At 52.4% G+C, this 20042-nt stretch overlaps 1 protein-coding gene across 1 annotated transcript in view; it reads right to left on the reverse strand.

Moving 5' to 3' along the window:
• The window catches only part of Synj2 (synaptojanin 2), an 87172-nt gene extending 73921 nt beyond the window's left edge, over positions 1–13251 (reverse strand). The window contains exon 1 of the mRNA XM_026393803.2: positions 13125–13251. Within this exon, the coding sequence (XP_026249588.2) occupies positions 13125–13251 (127 nt within the window). The remainder of the gene's footprint in view (positions 1–13124) is intronic.
• Between the last annotated feature and the right edge of the window lie 6791 nt (positions 13252–20042).

The following is a 20042-nucleotide window of genomic DNA, read 5'->3' on the forward strand; positions in this document are numbered from 1 at the left end:
AAGCTGGGTGTGGTGATGTATGCATGTAATCCAAAAGTTGGGAGGCTGAAGCAGGAGGACAGCAAGTTGGAGGCCAGCCCCAGCAACCTAGCAAGACACTATCTCAAAATAAAAAAGAGCTGGGGGTATAGCTCAGTGGCAGAATGCCCTGGGTTTGATGCCCATTTAAAAAAACAAAGTCTGAAATCTGTACTTTTTCTTGCCTTGATGGCTTGAGTTTTATGCTTTCCTTAGAAAGTCTTTCCACACCATAAACCTGTAAGATACTGTCTTCTAATATTTTTGTTGAGAGCCACAGCCGAAGGGGCCCCAGCAAACTTCCAGCTGCCAGCTGATGATTGGCTCACAGCAGCCGCAGCAACATCTAGCTGATTGGCTCCTCTGCGGTGATGCTCATTGGGCTGTTTCCCCGCCCTTTCAGACCACGGAGCTGCTCATCGGGGACTTCTTTGGCTCCGCCCATGCGACCCAGTCAATCGGCCTCAAGAGCAGGAGGAGTGGGGGAGGTGGAGAGGCTTGTGGGAAGCCGGTGGTGGCAGTTGGGCTCTGAGGGTTTTCCTGAGGAGCTGTGTGGTGTGGTGTGTGTGTTCTAAAAATAAAGTTCGTTTCTTTTGACAAGTGGCTGCTGAATTGTGCCCTGCCAGACTGCGGCTCTGGAGGTGGCTGCAGAGTGGCTGGACCTGCTGGGGTTTAAGAACAGAGAAGAACCAGTACGATTCAGGTCATGCATCTGCTGGTTGGGGTGTCCAAGAACCCAAATGGGAGGGGAGGGTCAGAATTTTCAGGTGCAGGAGTTGCAGACACTTTAAAACCAGCCTGTTACCCTTAGCATAAGCCCTCTGCTGGAACTCGGCTGGAGTTTGCTCAGGGACCTGTGTCTATGGATGAAATGGAACGGGCCTCTTCACAGTGCTGGTGGTCCCACCCCAAGAACATGGGGTCCCTTCCATGGATCCTAGCGTCCGTCAAGTTGCACAGCCTTCTTCTTCTCGGCCTCACATATTTCATTTACTCCCAGAAACTGTGGAGAGGGGACCTTTTCCCCCACTGCGCCCTCTAACTGGTGAATGCTGGTGTATGGGAAGGCCACTGATTTGGCGACACTGAAAAGCAGCCCATTTATGAACTCACTGTGAGAATGAACCACCATCCAGCTAATCTCATAGCCCTGGGGTCACCACATTCTCCACTCTGATATCACCTACTTGCCCTGAGTCCATCTGGAGGACACCAAATTAATCCCAGACCCAGCTCTCTTATCATCCACACCCAAAGGCTTCCAGGGCACAGGAGGGGAAAGACAGGAGCCAAGATGGCAGCCCTCTAGGAAGGCCCGCGGCTGGGGGGTCCCCCAAAGGACCTTTGCCATGGGACCCCATCAAGTCTTGCTTCTGAACCTATTTGTCTCAGAAGGTAACATTCCAATATGCTCTCAGTAACCAAATTTTCCTGACAGCCAAGTGAACCAGAAACCTACAAGGGAAGGTGTTAGCAAGTCAAGCCCAGAAGGCCAGGAGACTTTGTATGCACAGCAGAATTTCATTCTGTTTCCCCATTTCATATATCTGGTCTTACGATTCTGATCCCATGTTTTAGAGATAAGCTACAAACACACCTCCATAGTGGACAAAATAGTTCATCACAGAGTTGGGGACACATTTTCTTGAATGGGCTGCATGTGTATCTCAATTTAAAAGCACTTGTCTCACCTGTGTGAGGCACTGCTACAGATCCTCAACACCACTTAAAATCATTAATTATATTTTATATCCAATGGAAAGAAATATTGTTTTAAAAAATTAGGTGGAGAATAGTCATTGTATTCTGTAAGACTCCAGACATTCATGAAATTAGAACAATGACTCTTTTGGTTCAATGTGTTATTTTTTATCCTTAAGCTGACAAGACAAAGGTCTTTTAAGTTTTTTCTACTTGTCTAGCGTGCTCAAGGCCTGGGTTCCATCCCCAGCATGCCACAAAAAAAAAAAAAACCACAATCGGAAATCTCATCTCCACCACACAAGTCAGGGAGCTTTTACCAGGGTCTCCCCAGGGCAGCCTGCAGCCAGCAGGGAGCCTTGATGAGTTAGGAAAGGGCCCCAGGGCAGATCTGGACACAAACTGGCAGCTTGGAAAAGTGGGCAGGGAGAGGGAGGAGGAGCCCCTGTCCTGGACCCCAGGGGACCTTTTAGGAGGCCAAGACTTCTGTGTTACCACAGAGACTCTGGGGTACCCCCAGAATCGAACCCAGTGCCTTTTTAACAACCTATTCAAAATCATACTTCTTACCTGTCAGTAAACAGCAAAACTAAAATAGAAGGGGGAAAAAAAAAGTTAAGTTCTATTGCTTCAGGGTTAAAATCAACTTATAGAACCAGATAAAATCTTTCAGTCCTCATTCAAAGGGACTGTTTCCATGGTCGGTCTGGATGAAGCAGGTGGCCCTCTGAAACATAAGATTCTGCTGGCCGGAGACGCATTCCAACATGGAATTCTTTCTTACACCTCCACCCTGGCCCCCAATTACCTCCCAGATGTGATTGAGACCTGGTCCCCTGCCCTCCTGGTGGTCCCAGGGACAGGAGAGGCACAGGCCAGCCACCAACCCGGCCCCATGGACCATTACAAGGGCCTGGCTAGGGCCCAGTGGCAGCCAGTCACCGCAGCCCTGACTTTCTAATATTCCTTTCTTTATCCACACCCTCGACACTGAGAGCAACGTCACTGTCCTGCGCCCAGAGCACATGTCCTGCTGCCAGCAGCTCATCTCTGCCAGCAGCATGCCACTGGGTTCCATCGAGTCCTGTAGCAGGAGCCGCAGAGACCCTCTTCTCTTAACGTGTCCAACACTTTGTCAGCCACTGGCAAGACTTCTGGTGAGGCCAAGTTACAACAGACGGAAAAAAGATCACACATTCCCGGGTACACGAACTGCCCCCTCCCTAGCCAAACGGCAGCCCAGTTATTTTATTTTTTTAGGTGGATCTTTATTTTTTTCATTTATTTATATGTGGTGCTCAGAATCGAACCCAGAGCCTTGCACATGCTAGGCAAGTGCTCTACCCAGGGGCTTTCAAGAAGTATGGACTGCAGCCCCCCAAATCCACCTCAAGCAACTGAGGCACGGCTTGCATACAACCCGAGCCCTCCAGTTATTTTTTTAGCTGTACAGTAATGAAACTTGGGCTCTTGATAGTCTGCCTGAAGTTAGCACAGTTTGTAATACACTAGTGAACACTTTACTTGGTGCTCTATTTAAGCTGAAAGTGCCATTGCTTTTATAAGTTTTTGCAAGTGATAGGGACCTGGCAGAATCTGAGAGAATCTCATGTATTTTCATTAATCCATAAGTAGAGATCAAGGAAATCACAGAGCACGAGATTTCAAGGCTGAGCTCTGACTTTCTTATAAGGAACCTTGCCACATCACTTCTCCTAAACTTCTCCTAAATTTCTTTGTAGTTTAAACTTGTAGGTGAGTGAAGTAGTGATGTGCATATCCTTGGTGATTAAGCCCCGCCCCCTGTCTCCTCTCTCCCCTCCCCTCCCCTCTCCCCTCTCTCCTCCCTCCCCTCCCCTCCTGCCCTCCTCCTCTTCCTCCTTCTTCTTCTTCTCTCCCCTCCCCTCCCCTCCCCTCCCCTCCCCTCCCCCTCTCTCTCTCTCTCTCTCTCTCTCTCTCTCTCTTTCTCTTCTCTCTCTCTCTCTGTAATGGGGATTGAATCCAGGGGCACTTCACCACTCAGCCACATCCCTAACCCTTTTTAGATTTTATTTAGAGACAGGGTCTCACTGAGTTGCTTAGGGCCCTGCTAAGTTGCTGAGGCTGACTTTGAACTCGTGATCCTCCTGCCTCAGCCTCCTGACCTTACAGATATGCGCCATCACACCCAGCTCTTTTTAAACACACACTGGAGGTCTGGGGATGTGGCTCAGTGGTAAGGCTCTTGCCTCACATGCATGAGGCCCTGGGTTCAACCCCAGCACTACCAAAAAAAAGGTACATGTAATCTCAAGAACAGGAAAGGCAGTATCAATTGAAATTCACTTATTTTCAGATAAAGATTCCAAGGTCTGGAAGGCTTGGTTGTCCCTCCCAAGGGGGACAGCATAAGCAGTTCAGATCTCTCCTAAGCCGCTGATGAACCTTAGCTACATGTGGTCCATGGAACAGCATCACCCAGGGGCTTTCAAGAAGTATGGACTGCAGCCCAGCAAACTGCACCCCAAGCAACTGAGGCACGGCTTGCATTTTAACTAGACCTCCAGGTGGTGTAGTGCCGCAGTCTGGCTGGGCACAAATCACGAGCCACTGAAGCAGGAACAAACTTTATTTCTGAACTCCACCAGCACACTCCACACACGCTCCCGGGAACTCCCCCGAACACCTCGCGGCTCCTCCAGGAACCAGCAACCGGAAATATCCCTCCTCCGGCACTTCCCCAACCAATGGGAACTCTCCGGGAATCCCCGCGAGAGCTCAAGCGGAACTCAAGTCACCTATCAACCACTACTTCTGGCAAAAATGCCATGCGTCATCCGACTCGGCTGTGGCCCTCAACAGTGTAGACAGATGGTCAGTTTTCCAAGCAGTGCTTGTTGATTGACAAGGAGGAGAGAAGGATTCCAAGTCAAACCTCTGAAGGCTGAGTTGTCCCTCACCTGGTCACTGTGGTCACAACAGTCACCACTGGAGGAAATGTTTGTAGGCCAGAGGGTGAAGCAGGCAGCAGTCTCTCTTTGAAAGACCCACAGCTCCAGTATTTGCTTTGGGCCAGGCACAGGCTTCCTCTAGGGAAGAAAAGGTTGGTGACCCTACAGCTGGAGAGAGGCTGGGACCAGGATGGCAGAGCAGCCCAGAGACGGTCCCCAGAGCCCAGGGCTGCTCACCCGTGTCAGCTTCACCTACAGATGGAGCAGCCACCTTTGTTCCCTGCCATCAGCTGCCAACAGGCGGAGGAGGAGACAGGGGCTCGGGGGTGCGATCCACTGGGCATTCTAAGGTCAGCTCCGAAGACAGGAAGGAAGCGTTTATTTCTTCTGAATAAGATGGCTTCCACCAGTCAATGCCAAGTGGTCACAACACCGCTGCCTGCCTCTGTGTTCACGAAAGGCCAGCTGGGCAGGAAAAACCAGGACTGCAGGCTCACCTTCCAGCCGCCAGCCCGGGCCTCCACTGGACCTCAGCATCACCAGGATCGGCACCCTCTCCCCATCCCACCCCAGGCCCTCGGACAGCCTGTGGAGCTGAAGCAGGCAGAGTGCATGGGACCAAAGTTCCATACGGGGGGCCCATGGCCAGCCAAGGGCGGAGGGGAAGGAAGGGGCACTGTTCCCAGGGTGTGCGTGGCTTCACAGATGCACTCCAGGGACTCAGGGACACAGCGCAGAGGCTCGCCATCACACTAGGAGGGGTTCCAGGAAAGCAGGACGGATGGCCATCAGCCTGGGGGTGCCAGGCAGACTGGGAACAGACCCAGAAAGAGAACGAAGTGCCAGTTCCCATGACATCTCACACCTCACCAGGAGCCCCATATCCCCCAAAACTGCCTTAAGATTCAGCTCAAACTTCCACTTGTGTACTTAGAATCTGCTCTTGCAATCTGGGTCATCGGTTCCACCGGGAACATGCTGCCCTCCAGGGCGGATACTCATCAAAGGAATCCTCCGGTTCTGAGGCATTTTCTGAACCAGGAAGCTTTACCAGCAAGTGGCATCCTGCCAGTCTCTTAATGCCACAGTGCAGATGGCTGTGGCCCACAGGACCAGCCAGGTGCGCACAGCCTTCCTGTGCGGGCCCTTGGAGAGGTGCTGGCACCTGCTCAGCACCACCTCTGTGCAAAGCATGTCCACTCACCTGGCAGAGCAATTCCTGCCCAGAACAGCCAACAGGGGCAGGTAGGTCTGCTCCTACAGCGTCTGGCACCTTGCTTAGGGACTTCTCCCATCTCAAAACCCAGGAGCCCTCAGGGACCACCCAGCTCAACACTGCACCTATCGGACACTCCTCATGTTCTGAATGTTCCCCTGGAGCCTGGGGTCCTCTTCCTCTGCACTGGGGGATCGGGCTCGTTCTTCAGCACCCTGAGGCCGCATGGGGCTCTGTGCCAGGCGCTGGGACATCCACATGGAAGAAGGGGACCAACTTGGGGACCCAGGTCTCCCTCTTGGAGCACAGGCTTGAAGCCTGCCTCTTCTCAAACATCGAGCCTGCCCTTGGTCAAGCTGCACACCCCACCCTCAGAAAGTGGGTGATGGGATCCCCAAGTAAGAGCCTCCTCTATGAAGGCCTGTGTCAGATGAAACCCTGCCACAACTGGAGGGACCGCCCTGGTGCACCACAGTCACCTGCGAGCCTGTCTTCCCTGACTGCACCAGAGTTCAAGACCCAAGAGAAGGGGCTGGGGTTGAAGCTCAGTGGCAGAGCGCTTGCCTAGCACACGTGAAGTACTGGGTTCGATCCTCAGCACCTCATAAGAATAAATAAATAAAATAAAGGTATTGTGTCCATCTACAACTAAAAAAAAAAAAAAAAGACCTAAAGCCCAGGACTGTGGAACAGGCTGAGTCTTTTCCACACACCAATGTATTTATCGTTTTCACTAACAAAGAGAATTTTTTAAAAACATTTATTTCTTAGTTGTAGATACAATACCTTTATTTTATTTATTTATCTTTATGTGGTGCTGAGGATCGAACCCAGGGCCTCGCACATGCTAGGCGAGTGCTCCACTGCTGAGCCCCAGCCCCAGCTCAGGGAAGAGAATTTACTGAACACACTATTCACTGGAGCCTTCAGACCTTCTTCAAATCATGACTCTGCCACAAAGTTGAGGCGGAAGCTCTGGCAAATTCTTATGCCTTTCTGTGCCTCAGTTTCTCCAAGTGTAAAATGGAGGTCATTAGCCCCTGCCTCCTCGTAAGGATCACACAAATCAGTATGTGTAAACTACCTGGAGCAGCACCTGGTGTATGGTAATCAAATAGGAGCTACTGCCAAGTTGAACCAGAGTTTGTTTAACCAGTAAAACATGCAAAACACCGAGAGATAAACATCCTTGAGCGAGATGGGCTGAGATCTGTGACTATTCCTGAGATGAGTTTCTGCAGCTGGAACTCAGGACCAAGGACACGCACTTGGAGAGGTTTTCATTCACTTGTGTAATTTTCCTTGAGAAAGAATGACCGCCATTTACTTGCAAGTGCTGGAGAGCCCCCTCCAGGGGGCCTGGAAGGCAGGCAGCCCTCACCTGGCTGTTTCCTGTTAGAGGTGGACCCCATCTGCCCCCACTCAGCCCTGGGTCCGCTGGCCTGGGGAGCAGGGAGGGCAAGCAGCTGGGGGACTTGGTTTTTCAAGCATTCAGCTTGGTCAGGAGCAGACGTCCTCCCAGCTGGATCTGATTTTGCCTCCCAGCAGGCACACAGCCCGGCCTGGAAGTGCTAAGTCAGTGCGTCCAGGGGTTGAAAGACAATTCAAGTGAAAACAGAAACTAGTTCCTGTCCTCAAGCAAGCAGCAAGGCCACAGAAACTAAGCACCCAAGGATTATTCCAGAAGTGAGCCCCAGACTCATGCAGGTGCCCAGAGCAGGCCCACAGAATATCTGCAGGGTCTGGGGCACAGTACCAGTGGTGCTTGGCACCCTGCATGCTTTCAATGAAGCTAGCAAACTGTTAAATAAAATACATTCTCCCCTCCTACCTTGAGAAGCACACTCCCAGGATGAACTGGAAGGTCAGGTCCCCATCCCAGCCTGGCCCCTTCTCCTCCACTGTCTTCCCCAACGGGCTTCATACCCCTCTTTGTGCTCACGGGTGGACACCCAACCAGCCTGGCTCTAGTTCTTTTTTTTTTTTTTTTTTGCACTGGGGATTGAATCCAGAGGCACTTAACCACTGAGCCACATCCCCAGCACCGTCCCTGGCTTTTTTAAAAATTTTGAACCAGGATCTTGCTAAGTTGCTTAGGGCCTTGCTATGTTGCTGAGCTGGCTTTGAACTTGTGTCCTCCTGCCTCCAACTCCTAAGCCACTGGGATGACAGGCATATGCTGCTGTGTCTCGCCTGGGTCCAGTTTTTATCCCTCGCCCTAGGGTCCCAAACCTTCAGGCCTGGGGTGGACACCCCTGGGAGGAGCCCTTTGCCCCTGAAGCAGGAAGCAGGCTAAGGAAGCAGGTTGGGCCATCTGCATAGCAAACTCCAGGGTACTGAGTAGCAGGATGTGGCCCAGAAGGACAAGCACAAAGGTCAGGTGGCCAGGGCCCCTCTGTCCTCTCTTGTGCAAGGGCCAGGGGTGGTGCCACTGGAGAGCCCAGACCTTCTCCTCCTGTGCCCACTACTGCTGCCCTCCGGAGTGCCCTCTTCTTCCACCCTGTGGCTCTTCCACCCTGTGGCCACTGTGCTTTGAAACATGTATCTTGTACAGAACCTCAGAATCCGTTCACACCACCATTTCTGCTGTTGGTCACAATGACATCCATCAAGTAAACTGTGAACTTATGTACCCTGGTGACTATGGTAATGATAGCCTATGGGGATAGTTCAAAATCACTAAGAGTTGATTTTAAATGGTCTCACACAGAACAGGTATTGAGGTGGTGGATATGGTAATCAGCTTAATTTCATCATACACATGTCCACATCACTTTGAACCCCATAAATAGAATTTGCCAAATAACAATAAAATAAAATTTGAACTTACATATATAAATGCAAGTTAAAAAAAAAAAAAAAAGAGAGAGCCAGTCCAAATAAATCAAAATCTTGCCTGGCATTGAGAAAACTAAATTTTAGGAGATTCATTTTTTTTTTCATTAAAAATATAGGGACAAGGGCTGGGATTGTAGCTCAGTGGTTGAGCACTTGCTGGAGCACCTCATAAAAATAAATAAATAAAACAAAGAAACTGTGTCCATCTACGACTAAAAATATAATACAGCAGCTGGGGCTGTAGCTCAGCAGTAGAGCACTTGCCTAGCACATGTGAGGCCCTGGGTTCGATCCTCAGCACCACATACAAATGAAGAAATAGAATAAAGGTTTAAAAAAAAATACAGAGACAAGCAGAAGAAATCTGACACCATATGGGTAACTGTCAACAGAGAGAGAGAGAGAGAGAGAGTGTGTGTGTGTGTGTGTGTCGGTCGATCGATCCATGGAGATTGACTGTACTTTTGTGTATGTTTAAACATTCTCATAATTAAAAGTTAAAAACAAAGTTTTTGGGACAAGCAGCCAAAACAAGAGCCTGGCAAGATCTGAAATCAGAAGTCACAATCAAAAGGACAAAGTTTAAAAAAAGACCACAGGGAGAGGACACATCAACTGCTCTGCATCTCTGTGAACATCATTGTGTTGACAAGACCTACAGCCAGGAAAGGGGCCACAGGAGTTCTGAGGCCAACCGGACCAAGGCAGGAGCCCAGCCCCCCACCCCCGACCTGGGCACCCACCTCTGTCCAGGAGCATTCCCAGATTGGCCACCTCTCAGGTTCTCTCCAATGCTCTTAACCAGTCAGGCTTCAAGTCACTGACCAAATAATTCCAGCCATGAAGCCCACGCAAGTGACCAAGGCAACAGTCCACACCAAGGCTTCTGGGTGGGCTCTTCAGCCACCTCACCCTCTCCAGCCAAGCGTGACTGTGGCCTCTGTGAAAACTGCGAAGAGCAGTTGCTCAAAGAAAGGCAGGGACATGCACTAATGAAGTCTCCCAAGCCTCCTTCCCCATTCTCCCTCCTGCTGCTCACACTCAACAGTAACAAGGCGGGGGGGGGGGGGGGGGGGGGGGCAGGTACAGGCATAAACCCACGTGTAAACATGGGGACCTGCTGGCTGTTTGGAGAACACTGAACTTTGGAGCATTGACGCTCACTCTGAAAGCAGGTGAACTCCATCAACAACCAGCACGCTTCCCTCCATCTGGTCCATCCAAAGTCTAAAAGAGACAGCCGCAAAAGACCAGTGCTTCTTGTGTGGATGTGTGAACAAGAGAACATCTGGATGCTGATTCTGGATGGGGGCAATGGACGCTGGATTGTCATCTACATAGAAGACGGCAGTACGGGGAACAGAACCCAGGGGCACTCTAACACTGAGCCCCATCCCCAGCCCTTTCCATTTTTATTTTGAGACAGGGTCTCACTTGGTTGTTCAGGCCGGACTTGAATTCAGTATTCGCCTGCCTAAGCCTCTGAAGTTGCTGAGATTACATGTGAGCACCACCACATCCACTTGGTGAAAACCTTTTAAACTGGTGCCCATACCTTTAGTTTTTCTGTCTCTGGAATTCCTGCTCCCACTGATCCATTTAAAAGATTCTCAGCTTAATTCTTCTGGAAACATGAATTTGGAACTATTCCTTAAACAGTCTTTTCATTAGCAGGTTAGGTGGCCTTGTACGGAGAACATCTGCCAAGTTCACTGGAAGAATAGGAGGACAGGTGGGAACAGGTGAGGACAGGCTAGAGCAGGCAAGAGGGAGAAGTCCAACTGCCAACCAATCATGCATCATCAGCTTTTCCTGTGAACACCAATAAAGACCCAAAACACTAAGGAACCGCTGAGCCCTTCCAGTGACAGACGTTCCTCAAACTAGAATCTTTGGGGTGAAATGTGCAGGAAGGTGCTGGCAACCCGTGCTCATGGTGGGAGAGCCAAGCCACCTCATCACCTGTTGACCCCAGTCAAAGCAGTAGTGTGCACCTGACACAGGGCTGGGCAGGCTTTGGAGCCACTCGGGAGCCAGGAACACCATGACCCACATGGCAACAGCCCATACCTCTAGTGTCCTAGGCTCCTGTTACTCACTGGGGACATCCATCAGAGAAAAACCACAACCAAAGAGAAAAGGAAGATGTCCCCACCCCATACTCTCAGGGAAAGGACAAGTGCACTGTCCCTGCAAAAGGAGAGATGCAACCTTCCTGGGAGCAGGGGGAGCGCCTTTCACCTCCCTGAGAACAGCAAAGCACAGCAACTCAGCTGGCCAGCCCTGGAGCACAGAGGGGAATTTCAAGGCGTCCATGTATCCAATGTGTGCACTCAGGGTGTCTTCAAAGTTTGAAACAACTTCTAGTCACTGAACACTCCCTCAGAAGCCTCTGGACAAGGAATACCATAAAAGGTACAGCTGCTTTTTAAAAATAGTTTCATTTCATTTAATTAAAAAAAAAAACAATCTTTAAAAGCATAAGTATTTAGCCTGCGGTCTACCAAAAAACAAATGATAGGTTAAGAGACAAGTGTGGACTGCACATGAGCTAAGGACATGCCAACTGCTTTCATCACCTCTACTATAAACCCAGGGCGCTGCATCACCAATGCCAGGGAAAGGCACCTCAGCCCACAGCCCATTTCCACTGGAAGACACGCACTCTGCCGCCTTCATTAATCATTTAAAAACCTTCACTTTAGAAAAAGTATTTTTTTTGTTCCAAGTGGCTTCAAAGGAACCCTTAAATGTGTATGAACCTTGCCTTATGTCACTGGAATCCAACCAAAGGATATTTTAATCTTTTTGATGAAATGGTAGTTTTGTGTCATGAAATTAATCTCTCAGTTTTGATAAATGTGGTATGAAGTAGACAACTAAAATGGAATGGAAATTTCTGTGGTTTTCTTTCAAGGCCATAACAAATGACCAAACCAAACTTGGACTTTTCAGGACAGAGCCCAAAATGGAATAATCTGATAACAATTTAATCCATGATTTGCTACACACTTTGATGCAAAGAATACTGGAGACACTGTTTCAGTAATCAAGTGACTGAAAGCAATCCAGATAATTATATGTTAAATGATCCAGGAAACAGAAATAGAAGAAATGGTGCTGCGGAGACACACACACACATATATATGCACACAGTCCTGTGTCCTAACTGGAGTTGATGCATATAAATGTAAAAACAAGCCCAGAGGGCTGGGATGTACCTCCGTGGGAGAGCACGTGCATGAGGCCCTGGGTTCAATCCCCAGCACCACCATAAAACACACACACACACACACACACACACAATTGGAGACATTTATGAAGCACTGCTTGAGTGGCAGTTGTATTTGCTGAACATCTTAAGTACAAGTGAACAAGTGATTCTGCAGTTGGTGAGCTAAGAACACAGGAAGATGGTGCAGCTGGACACCTGCTCTTGCAAACCTCTCTCCGGGGTTTATGATGACAAACCCAACAACCCCACCTGATGTCACTGGCTTTGGTGCCACCTAGAACCTTCTTCCTGAGTGCTGGCCACAAAACCAGGGATCAGGAAGCCATGAATTTTATGTCACTATCAAAATGGCCACACACAAGTCAGGTGGGCTGTGTCACCCTGAGCAAATAAGTGTCTTAGCATCTTCAGGCCTCAGTTTGCTTGTCTGTAATATGCGAATGACAAAAATGGTTTTGTAAAATTGTGAAAATTAAATGAGATTATGTCTCCAAATCCTCAGCATCATGCCAGTTTAAAGGTTTCTAAGCCCAGAGGTGAAATATGCTGGCTTGGCATCTTCTAACATCCAGCATACAGGTAAATTCACCAGATAGTATATTTGCTTCCAAAGTCCTATATGCCAAAGTAGTGACGCTCTCGACCAAGTATTAACGTAAGACAAAGATGCCATCTGTGGTTTCCCCAGAGTCTGTGTTTCGGAGCTTGGGTCCCATCCCCTTTGGGTGTGGAGCCAAGCCAACACAAACCTAAAGGCAATCACTGGTTTCATCAACAGGTGCACAAGAAAGAGCGCCAGGCCCAGCGCTGGGCCAGGACTGCCGGCTCCTAAGTCAGTCCCCTGAGACCGTCGTGAATCTGCAACGCGCTCTGACTCAGCGCCAAGCGTAAAAAGTCAGAGCCGCCTCTCCAAGAACAGAGCCCTCGGGGCGCGCAGACAGAGACCCCGGGTGGCCGCCGTGCGCCACCTTGCTCAGCCAGGGGTGCTCGCGGCCATCCCCTGCGCCCCTTCCTCCCTAAAAGCCACCCGCCTCCGCCCGATCCCCAGCCCTGGCGGTCCCTGCGCCTTCCAGGACTGGCCCCTTGGGGCAGGGAGGCGCGGGTCTCCCCAGGTCCCGGCGCAGGCAGGCGCCCGTCCTCCCGGCATCACCGCCCGCGGGCGGCAGGGCGAGGGCGCGGCACTCACCCAGCGTGGCCACCGTGCCGGCCTCGAAGAGCAGGCAGTCGCCGCGGCCGCGCGCCTCCAGCAGCACGCTGCTGTCGCCCGTGGCCTCCAGCCGCGCCAGCAGCCGCAGCCCTTTGCTCAGGGCCATGGGCACCGGGTGCGCTGTGCGCGGGAGCCTGGCCCGTCCGGCCCGAGGGCGCGCAGCCCGCGACGGCTCCTCGCGCTCCCGCAACTTCCAGGAGTTTCACTTTGCGCCGCCCTCCCGCCCCGCCAGGCTCCTCCCCGGCCTCCTCCCGGGCGGCCTCGCGGCCTCCTCCGTCGCCGCCGCCGCCGCCCCGCTGAGCCGCGCCTGGGGCAGGTGAGGGCGCGCCGCCGCCTCCCGGGCCGCTCCGCCGAGGTGCCGCGCTCCCCCCAGCGGCGAGGCAGCTGCGCGCGCGCTGGCGAGGACGCGCCCGAGGCCCGGGTGGGCGGGGAGTGCGCTCCGCGGGCACCGGGACTGGGGGCTAATCCCGGCGGGTGTGGGTGGAGGGAAGGTCCTCCATGTGGTGGGCGGCAGCTAGAGAGGAGATTCCACACATTCCTCGCCGCGGAGGAGGACGCTGGCCGCTGGGGGCCTTAATGAGCCCCTACCCTTGCTGGACGGCTGCAGCCTTATATGGGCAGCCCCCGGCCTGGAGGGCCCTGTGGGGCTGGAAACCACCGCGGCCCTCCCGCTCCACCCCAGCCCCAGGGACGCTGGGCCTCCTTGTGTGCTCTGCTTCTGCTAACCTGGATGGGCCACTTAGACTCTGCCTCAGTCTCCCTGCCGAGGAGGGGGCAGTGATAACTGGCCCCTTTAATAGGTGACCATGAGGACAGTAAATTCCTGGAGCATGAATGGCTGGAGCATGGAGAGTGGACAGTTAGATGGTGCCTTTTACTCTTCTGTGAGTGAGGGCAGTGTGGTCCACCTCCAGGCATCATCAGAGTGTGGGCTTAGAGAGAACTGGTACTGTGACCCCAAACACAGCCCCACTATTGCTGGTCGGAGCATCCTCTACTTCGCCCTTCAGATGGAAATCGCGCCCCTCCCACAGATTTCATTTAGCATGCATCTGATGTGGCCTATGTGGCTTGGCAGCTGGGTGACCTGAGTCAGTGCCCCTCTTGCCACTGGATTCTGGGCCCGAGGTCTGTGAGTCAGGATGAGTCTGCAGAGGAGGGAGAGGGGACACTGGGCTGACTTGGAATCACCTTGGGGGTCACTTGGGGTATTGGGCGTGGGCCCAGAGGCCTCCACAGCGGAGTTTCCATCAGGATCCCAGCACAAGCCAGTTCCTCTCTCTGCACTGAGGACAAGACTGTGGGCCAGAAGGGGCAGATCCCTCAGTGCCAAGAAGGACATGGAGGTATCCTTACAGACATCAGCTGTGACGGGAAACAACCAGATATTCAATGCTCAGTGAACAGCCCATCACACCAAGATTCAGGGATTAAAGTAAACTTGAACACAGAACTTTTGGTCATCTTGAGCCTTCAGCCATGATGCATGGAAATCCCAGATATGATGCTCATAATCCTTCCAAATTCTTTCCCTTTCATGAAATTTTACTACCTCATGAAAACAATGTGCCCGTTAAATTAAGCAGTTTAGCCACTGGCCCACTTTTCCTTCCCTTTTAAACCACAGTTCACTTCTTCCAGGAAATATTCCTGAGATCTTGATCCCAGATAACTCAGATGCTCGTCGGACACGTCAGTGCTCACTTGCTCCTATGTGTTGGCACCTATTTTTGTATTGATTTTCTCTTAGTCTTGTTTCACTAACTAGACAGTAAGGTCTTGGGGAGGAACAAGTGTTCTGTTTATTTTCTGTCTCCTCTTTCCTACCTAACGTTCTGCACTGTGGCATGCTTTACATATTTTTGAAATTTTCCTACAGTCAAGACCAGTACTTGAGCTTTATAGCTTCTAGAATCTAAGACGCCATCAACTGTAAGATGAGACACTGTTTTATGTACCACTGAAGGAAATGCGCACACACACACTTCAGTGGAACACCACGGATGGTAAGCTCCACCTTGATTTTGGCAATGTTAAAATGCACATCTTGGACTTCAGGATGTAGAGTTGCTGTCCCTTGTCTCTCAAGGTGGATGAGTCAAGAGCTTACTGGGTTTCAAGTGTCTGTTCTCTGGCCTGGGGCAGGGCCGTCAGCTCTGGTGGCAGAGGAAGCACCCTTCCTACATGCACACGGCCTTGTAGACTCTGGGCCAGCTGGACATGGCTCCTATAGCCGATGGAGAAAGTAACCAACTGGAGACACAGAGAACAGGCCAGCTTGCCACTACAGCATGGGTACAACCTGGGGGGACAAGTGGGCCTTCTGCATTGGGAGCCTGGAGGATGAGGGTTGGGAGGGAAGGAAGGAAAAGCCAACCCCCCCAGCCACAGACTAGGCCATAGCAGGAAACTGAACTCAGTCATGGTGTGGGCTGGGAGCCAGGGAGTCCAGCAAATGACCAAAGCAAACAGAAATAGAAGGGATGTCAGGGACTCAATGTTAGTGTCATTCCCACCCAAACTGGTATGTTGAAATCTTAACCCCCAACAGGATGCTACCTGGAGGTGGGACCTATGAGAGATAATTAGGGTCAGATAGATGATATCTGAGAGTGAATCCCACATGATAGAAATGATAGGCTTACTGACCTTATAAAAAGAGACCCTGGCCTTGCTTGGTGGCACACATCTGTAGTCCCAGCAACTCAGGAGGCTGAGGCAGGAGGATCATGAGTTCAAAGCCAGCCTCAGCCACTGAGTTGCCAGGCCCTAAGCAACTCAGACCCTGTCTTCTAAATAAAATATTTTTAAAAGGGCTGGGGATGTGGCTCAGTGGGTAAACACCCCTGGGTTCAGTCCCCAGTACCACACCCTTACAAGGAAAGGCCACATGAGGACACAGCCAGAAGGCCACGTCTGGAAGCCAGGAGAGTGCCCTCACCAGAAGGCAAATCCCCATCTTGACCTTGGGCTTCCAGCCTGCGGAACCATGGGGGAGCAGGGGCCACTGTTCAGAGCACCTGGTCTCTGGTATTTGTTAGGCTGCCACGCTGCCCAAGACCTGAGAGCTTCTAAAGAAATGAAAGGAATTGCACAAAAGGGCAGGAGGGCAATGAGGAGTCAGGAAGGCCTCCAACGTTTTGAGGATGCAGCACAAATTCAGGAGAACCAGGGGAGAGGGCTGACTTGACCACAGGCAGGGGCGGGGTTGAGCTGGGCCTGTGGTCTGGTTTGGGCAGGTCGACCAGCTGCATGCCAGGGACCAAAAATGCACAGGGCAGCTCTCTTCGGGGGAGTAGGAGGCAGGTGTCTGCACCCGGGAGCAGGGGGAGGGAAAGAAGTAGCCTGAGGAAGCCGAGAAGCCAAGAGTGCCCAGACGGAGGGCTCCACTGGGCTCTGTGCTGAAAACCTTAGAGTCCCCGAGAGTGAGGACTCAGGAGAGAACCTTGGTTTGGTGAGAAGGTACCAGTGACCTGAGTCACCTGCAGTTTCATTCGAGGGTTGAGCAAACAGCCAACTGCAGAGCCCAGGGCAGAACCTGCAGTACTGCGCTGTGCCAGCTGGAGGTCTGGATGGCAGAGGCAGCACAACACAAAGGCAGAGGGACAGCAGCAACCTGGTGTGACAGGCCAGGCCTGGGCTTGTTGGAAGGAAGCAGAGGAGGGCAGGTGAAGGCGCCAGCGTGGGAGGTGTCCCATCGCTAGTCAGATCTTTAGAGGGAGGGAGGACGGAGGCCAAGGTGGAGACAGAAACAAGGAGGGGAAGGATGGGGCAGGACGGTGGGGAAGGGCAGGAGGAGCACCGCTCGCCCCAGGCCAGCCCTCGGGAGCTCCCAGTGTGGGTGGTTGTCACTTTAAGTTTCTGCAGAGATCTGAGTATAATTTGGGGGGCTGGGGGTTGAACCCACGAATCGTATTTGAAGTAGGATGGGGAACGGAATAAAAATGCCTAATAAAACTCATTAAGCTTAAAAACAAACAAACAGAAACTCCCAGTAAGCAAATCTGGGCATGGAGCAGGGAGGGCAGAAGAGGCTGCGGCCCTAGAGGTCACACGCTCGGCCGTGCCTGGGCCTGAGCAGATGACAGAGCCGTGGAGCTGTCTCTGGTTGCTCCACGAAATGACGATAGGGTCTCAGTCCTGTGGACTTGACCTTGAAAACACATCCGGGGTCTGACTGCTGATGGTGGCCTGTTACTTTAGGTTTGATTCCCTGTGACATAGACTCCGAGCTGGGGGTTCGCCTGCAGGAGGTGGGAGAGGCGGGAGGGAAGGAAGAGGAAGAAGTGCAACTGTCACAGGCCCTGGCAGTCCCCTGGGACCTCTCAGACAGGTCCTGAGTGCCTCCGCTCATCGATGCCTGTGAGGGGGACGAGGGCGAGGCAGGCCTGGAGCCAGGAGCAGTACTGCCAGCACCAGGGACCGGGTCTCCCTTCAGAGGCGAGGTCTGGGTGGGGCGCCCTGCACCCCCCACCCACTGCCCCCGCCTGACTGCCATCTGGAGCGTGGATCCAGTTACCTCCTACTGCCCTGGCAGCATCCCGGTCCCGCTGCCCTGTCCCCTGCAGAGCTCACTCAGTCTTGGCCCACCGAGACCTGGCCTGTCACCACCCTGGCCTGTCACCACCCTGGCTCTGCTGCTTTGTGTCTCATGAGCCATGCACCTTCCTGCCCCGGGCTACGGAGCTGGGAAGGTGGCTTCCCGAGCTGCTTCTTTCACTCCCTCAGGTTGGTTAGAAAACTGCCTTCTCCTCCCTGCACCCCCCTCCTACTAAACCTCCCCCCTGCCTTGTGGGGCTGAATTGGGTCTCCCCGAAACTCATTTGATGAAGTCCTAACCCTCAGGCCCTCAGAATGGGACTGCATTTAGAGATGGGGATCTAGCGGTGACTAACTCAAAAGGACTGGGGTCCTACGGTACAGATGAGGACGCAGACTTTTAAGTGCACAGAGGGGAGACCAGTGAAGACACAGGGGGAGGGCCATCAGCAAACCAGGGAAGCTCAGCCGAAGCCAGCCCACCACATGGCGATCTTGGACTTTCAGCTTCTGGCATCCTGAGGGCTTCCTGGATTTCCTCCACCACCTGTGGGACTTGGTGACAGCTGCCCAAGTGGACTCGCAGTCCCCACATTCTCGTCTCTTCCTCTCCTTACCTCTTACCATGTCTGACATCGTGAGCTGCCCACTCCTGTTTGTCATCGTCTCTCCTGCTGCGGTAGAAGATCCTGCACAGGGTCCTTTGCTATTGCTTCTTATTTGTCCCCAGTGTGTCCCTAGTGCCAAGACAGTGCCTGAGACAGTGTTGATACCCAGAAGTCCACCTTTCCACTGCCCCCTGGAGCGACTCCTACTCTGCCCGATGGTTAGGTATTTACTGAGCACCTACCATGTGCTGAGCATCCTTCTAGCCTGTTCACAGCAGGAAACAGACAAAATCCCTGCTGCAGACAGGGAGTCAAGCAAAGAGGTCCAGGTGGGCAGAGAGCGTGTGGGCACTGCAGCTCTCCACTGGGGCCAAGGAGTCTGGGGGAAGTGATGCTCCCCCTAAGAGCCAAAGCCAGTGAGGGGCGAGCCACATGGGCCTCTGAGGGAAGGACATCCAGGGAGCAGGGAACAGGCCGCAGACCCTGGTAAGGGAGCAGCCTGGCATGTTCCAGGACTCAGGAGCCAGGGGAGGTGCTGGAGGGGAGGACATAGGTGCTGTGGGCCACTGCAATGACCTTAGCTTTCTTGCTGAGTGACAGGCCAAGGAGTGACAGCTCAGATTCATGTTCTGCTGCTGAGCTGGGCAGAGGGAGGGAGGCCGGGCAGGAGGCTACTGCAGCGGCCCAGGGGGATCTGGTGCTTCTGGGGCTGGGGCCATGGTCGTAGGGTGTGAGAAATGGTTGGGCTCTGAAGGACAGGTGACCAGGGAGGACTGTGAGGGCTGATGAGGGATGAGAGGAAGACAGGAGTTTGGATGGCTCAGAGTTTTGGTCGAGACTCTGGAGGAAGAGCATCCCCATTGACAACTGTGGCAGGGGCAGGTGGCCGGGTGGGGTGGGTGAGGGGGGCTCAGTCATATCCAGCGGCGGTATTGAGTGGACAGTGGGTGATGCAAGTCTGGAGTCCGAGGACAAAGTCTGGACAGATGTAAATGGGAGGTCACCAGCATCCAAAACACAGTCAGACCCAACTTTACACACACGCTGAGAGGTTTCTTGTGTACACCCGAGAGCAGTTTGCAAATGGGAAGCCCACCAACCCAAGTGACAAGACACCCCTTCACGACAGTGACGGCACAGTCCACGCAGTACAAAGGAGGAAGGCTGGGACTTGGGGTTGAAAGGAATCCCCACGCAAAGACACCTCGCCGGGAGAATTCCAATTTTATTGCAAAAAGCTGTGTGCTTATATAGAACTAAAGGGGAGATGGTAGGGCTTAGATAAATGGCAGGACACCCATTTATTGGCAAGTTCTTCCAGATATCAGTTCCCGCGCCCAGGAATTAGTTCTCATTGGGGCTAAGGTTCCCGCTTAGCGGGGTTCAAAATTTTAGCGCCGGCGGGAGAATTCACAAGGGCGGGAACTTTTCGCGCCACTGCAGGGAAGAAGAAGGTAGGAAGAAGAAGTCCTTAGACGCCATGTTGGGGTTTCTCTCTGGGGTATGGCTGCTGTTTACACTTTTCCCAACAGGGGTGACATTCACGTTCTATTATGACTTTATTCTGTGTCCTGGGGATTGAACCCAAGGCCTCGAACGTGCTGGGCAAGGCTCTACCAGTATACTCTCAGCCCTTTTTATTTTTGTTGTATGATAGGATCTAGCTAAGTTGCCCAGGCTGACCTCCGATTTGAGACCCTCTGGCCTCAGTCTCCTGAGTTGCTGGGATTAGGGCGTGTGCCACCAAGCC

Source organism: Urocitellus parryii, chromosome 8 (assembly GCF_045843805.1).
Source record: "Urocitellus parryii isolate mUroPar1 chromosome 8, mUroPar1.hap1, whole genome shotgun sequence".
NCBI lineage: Eukaryota > Metazoa > Chordata > Mammalia > Rodentia > Sciuridae > Urocitellus > Urocitellus parryii.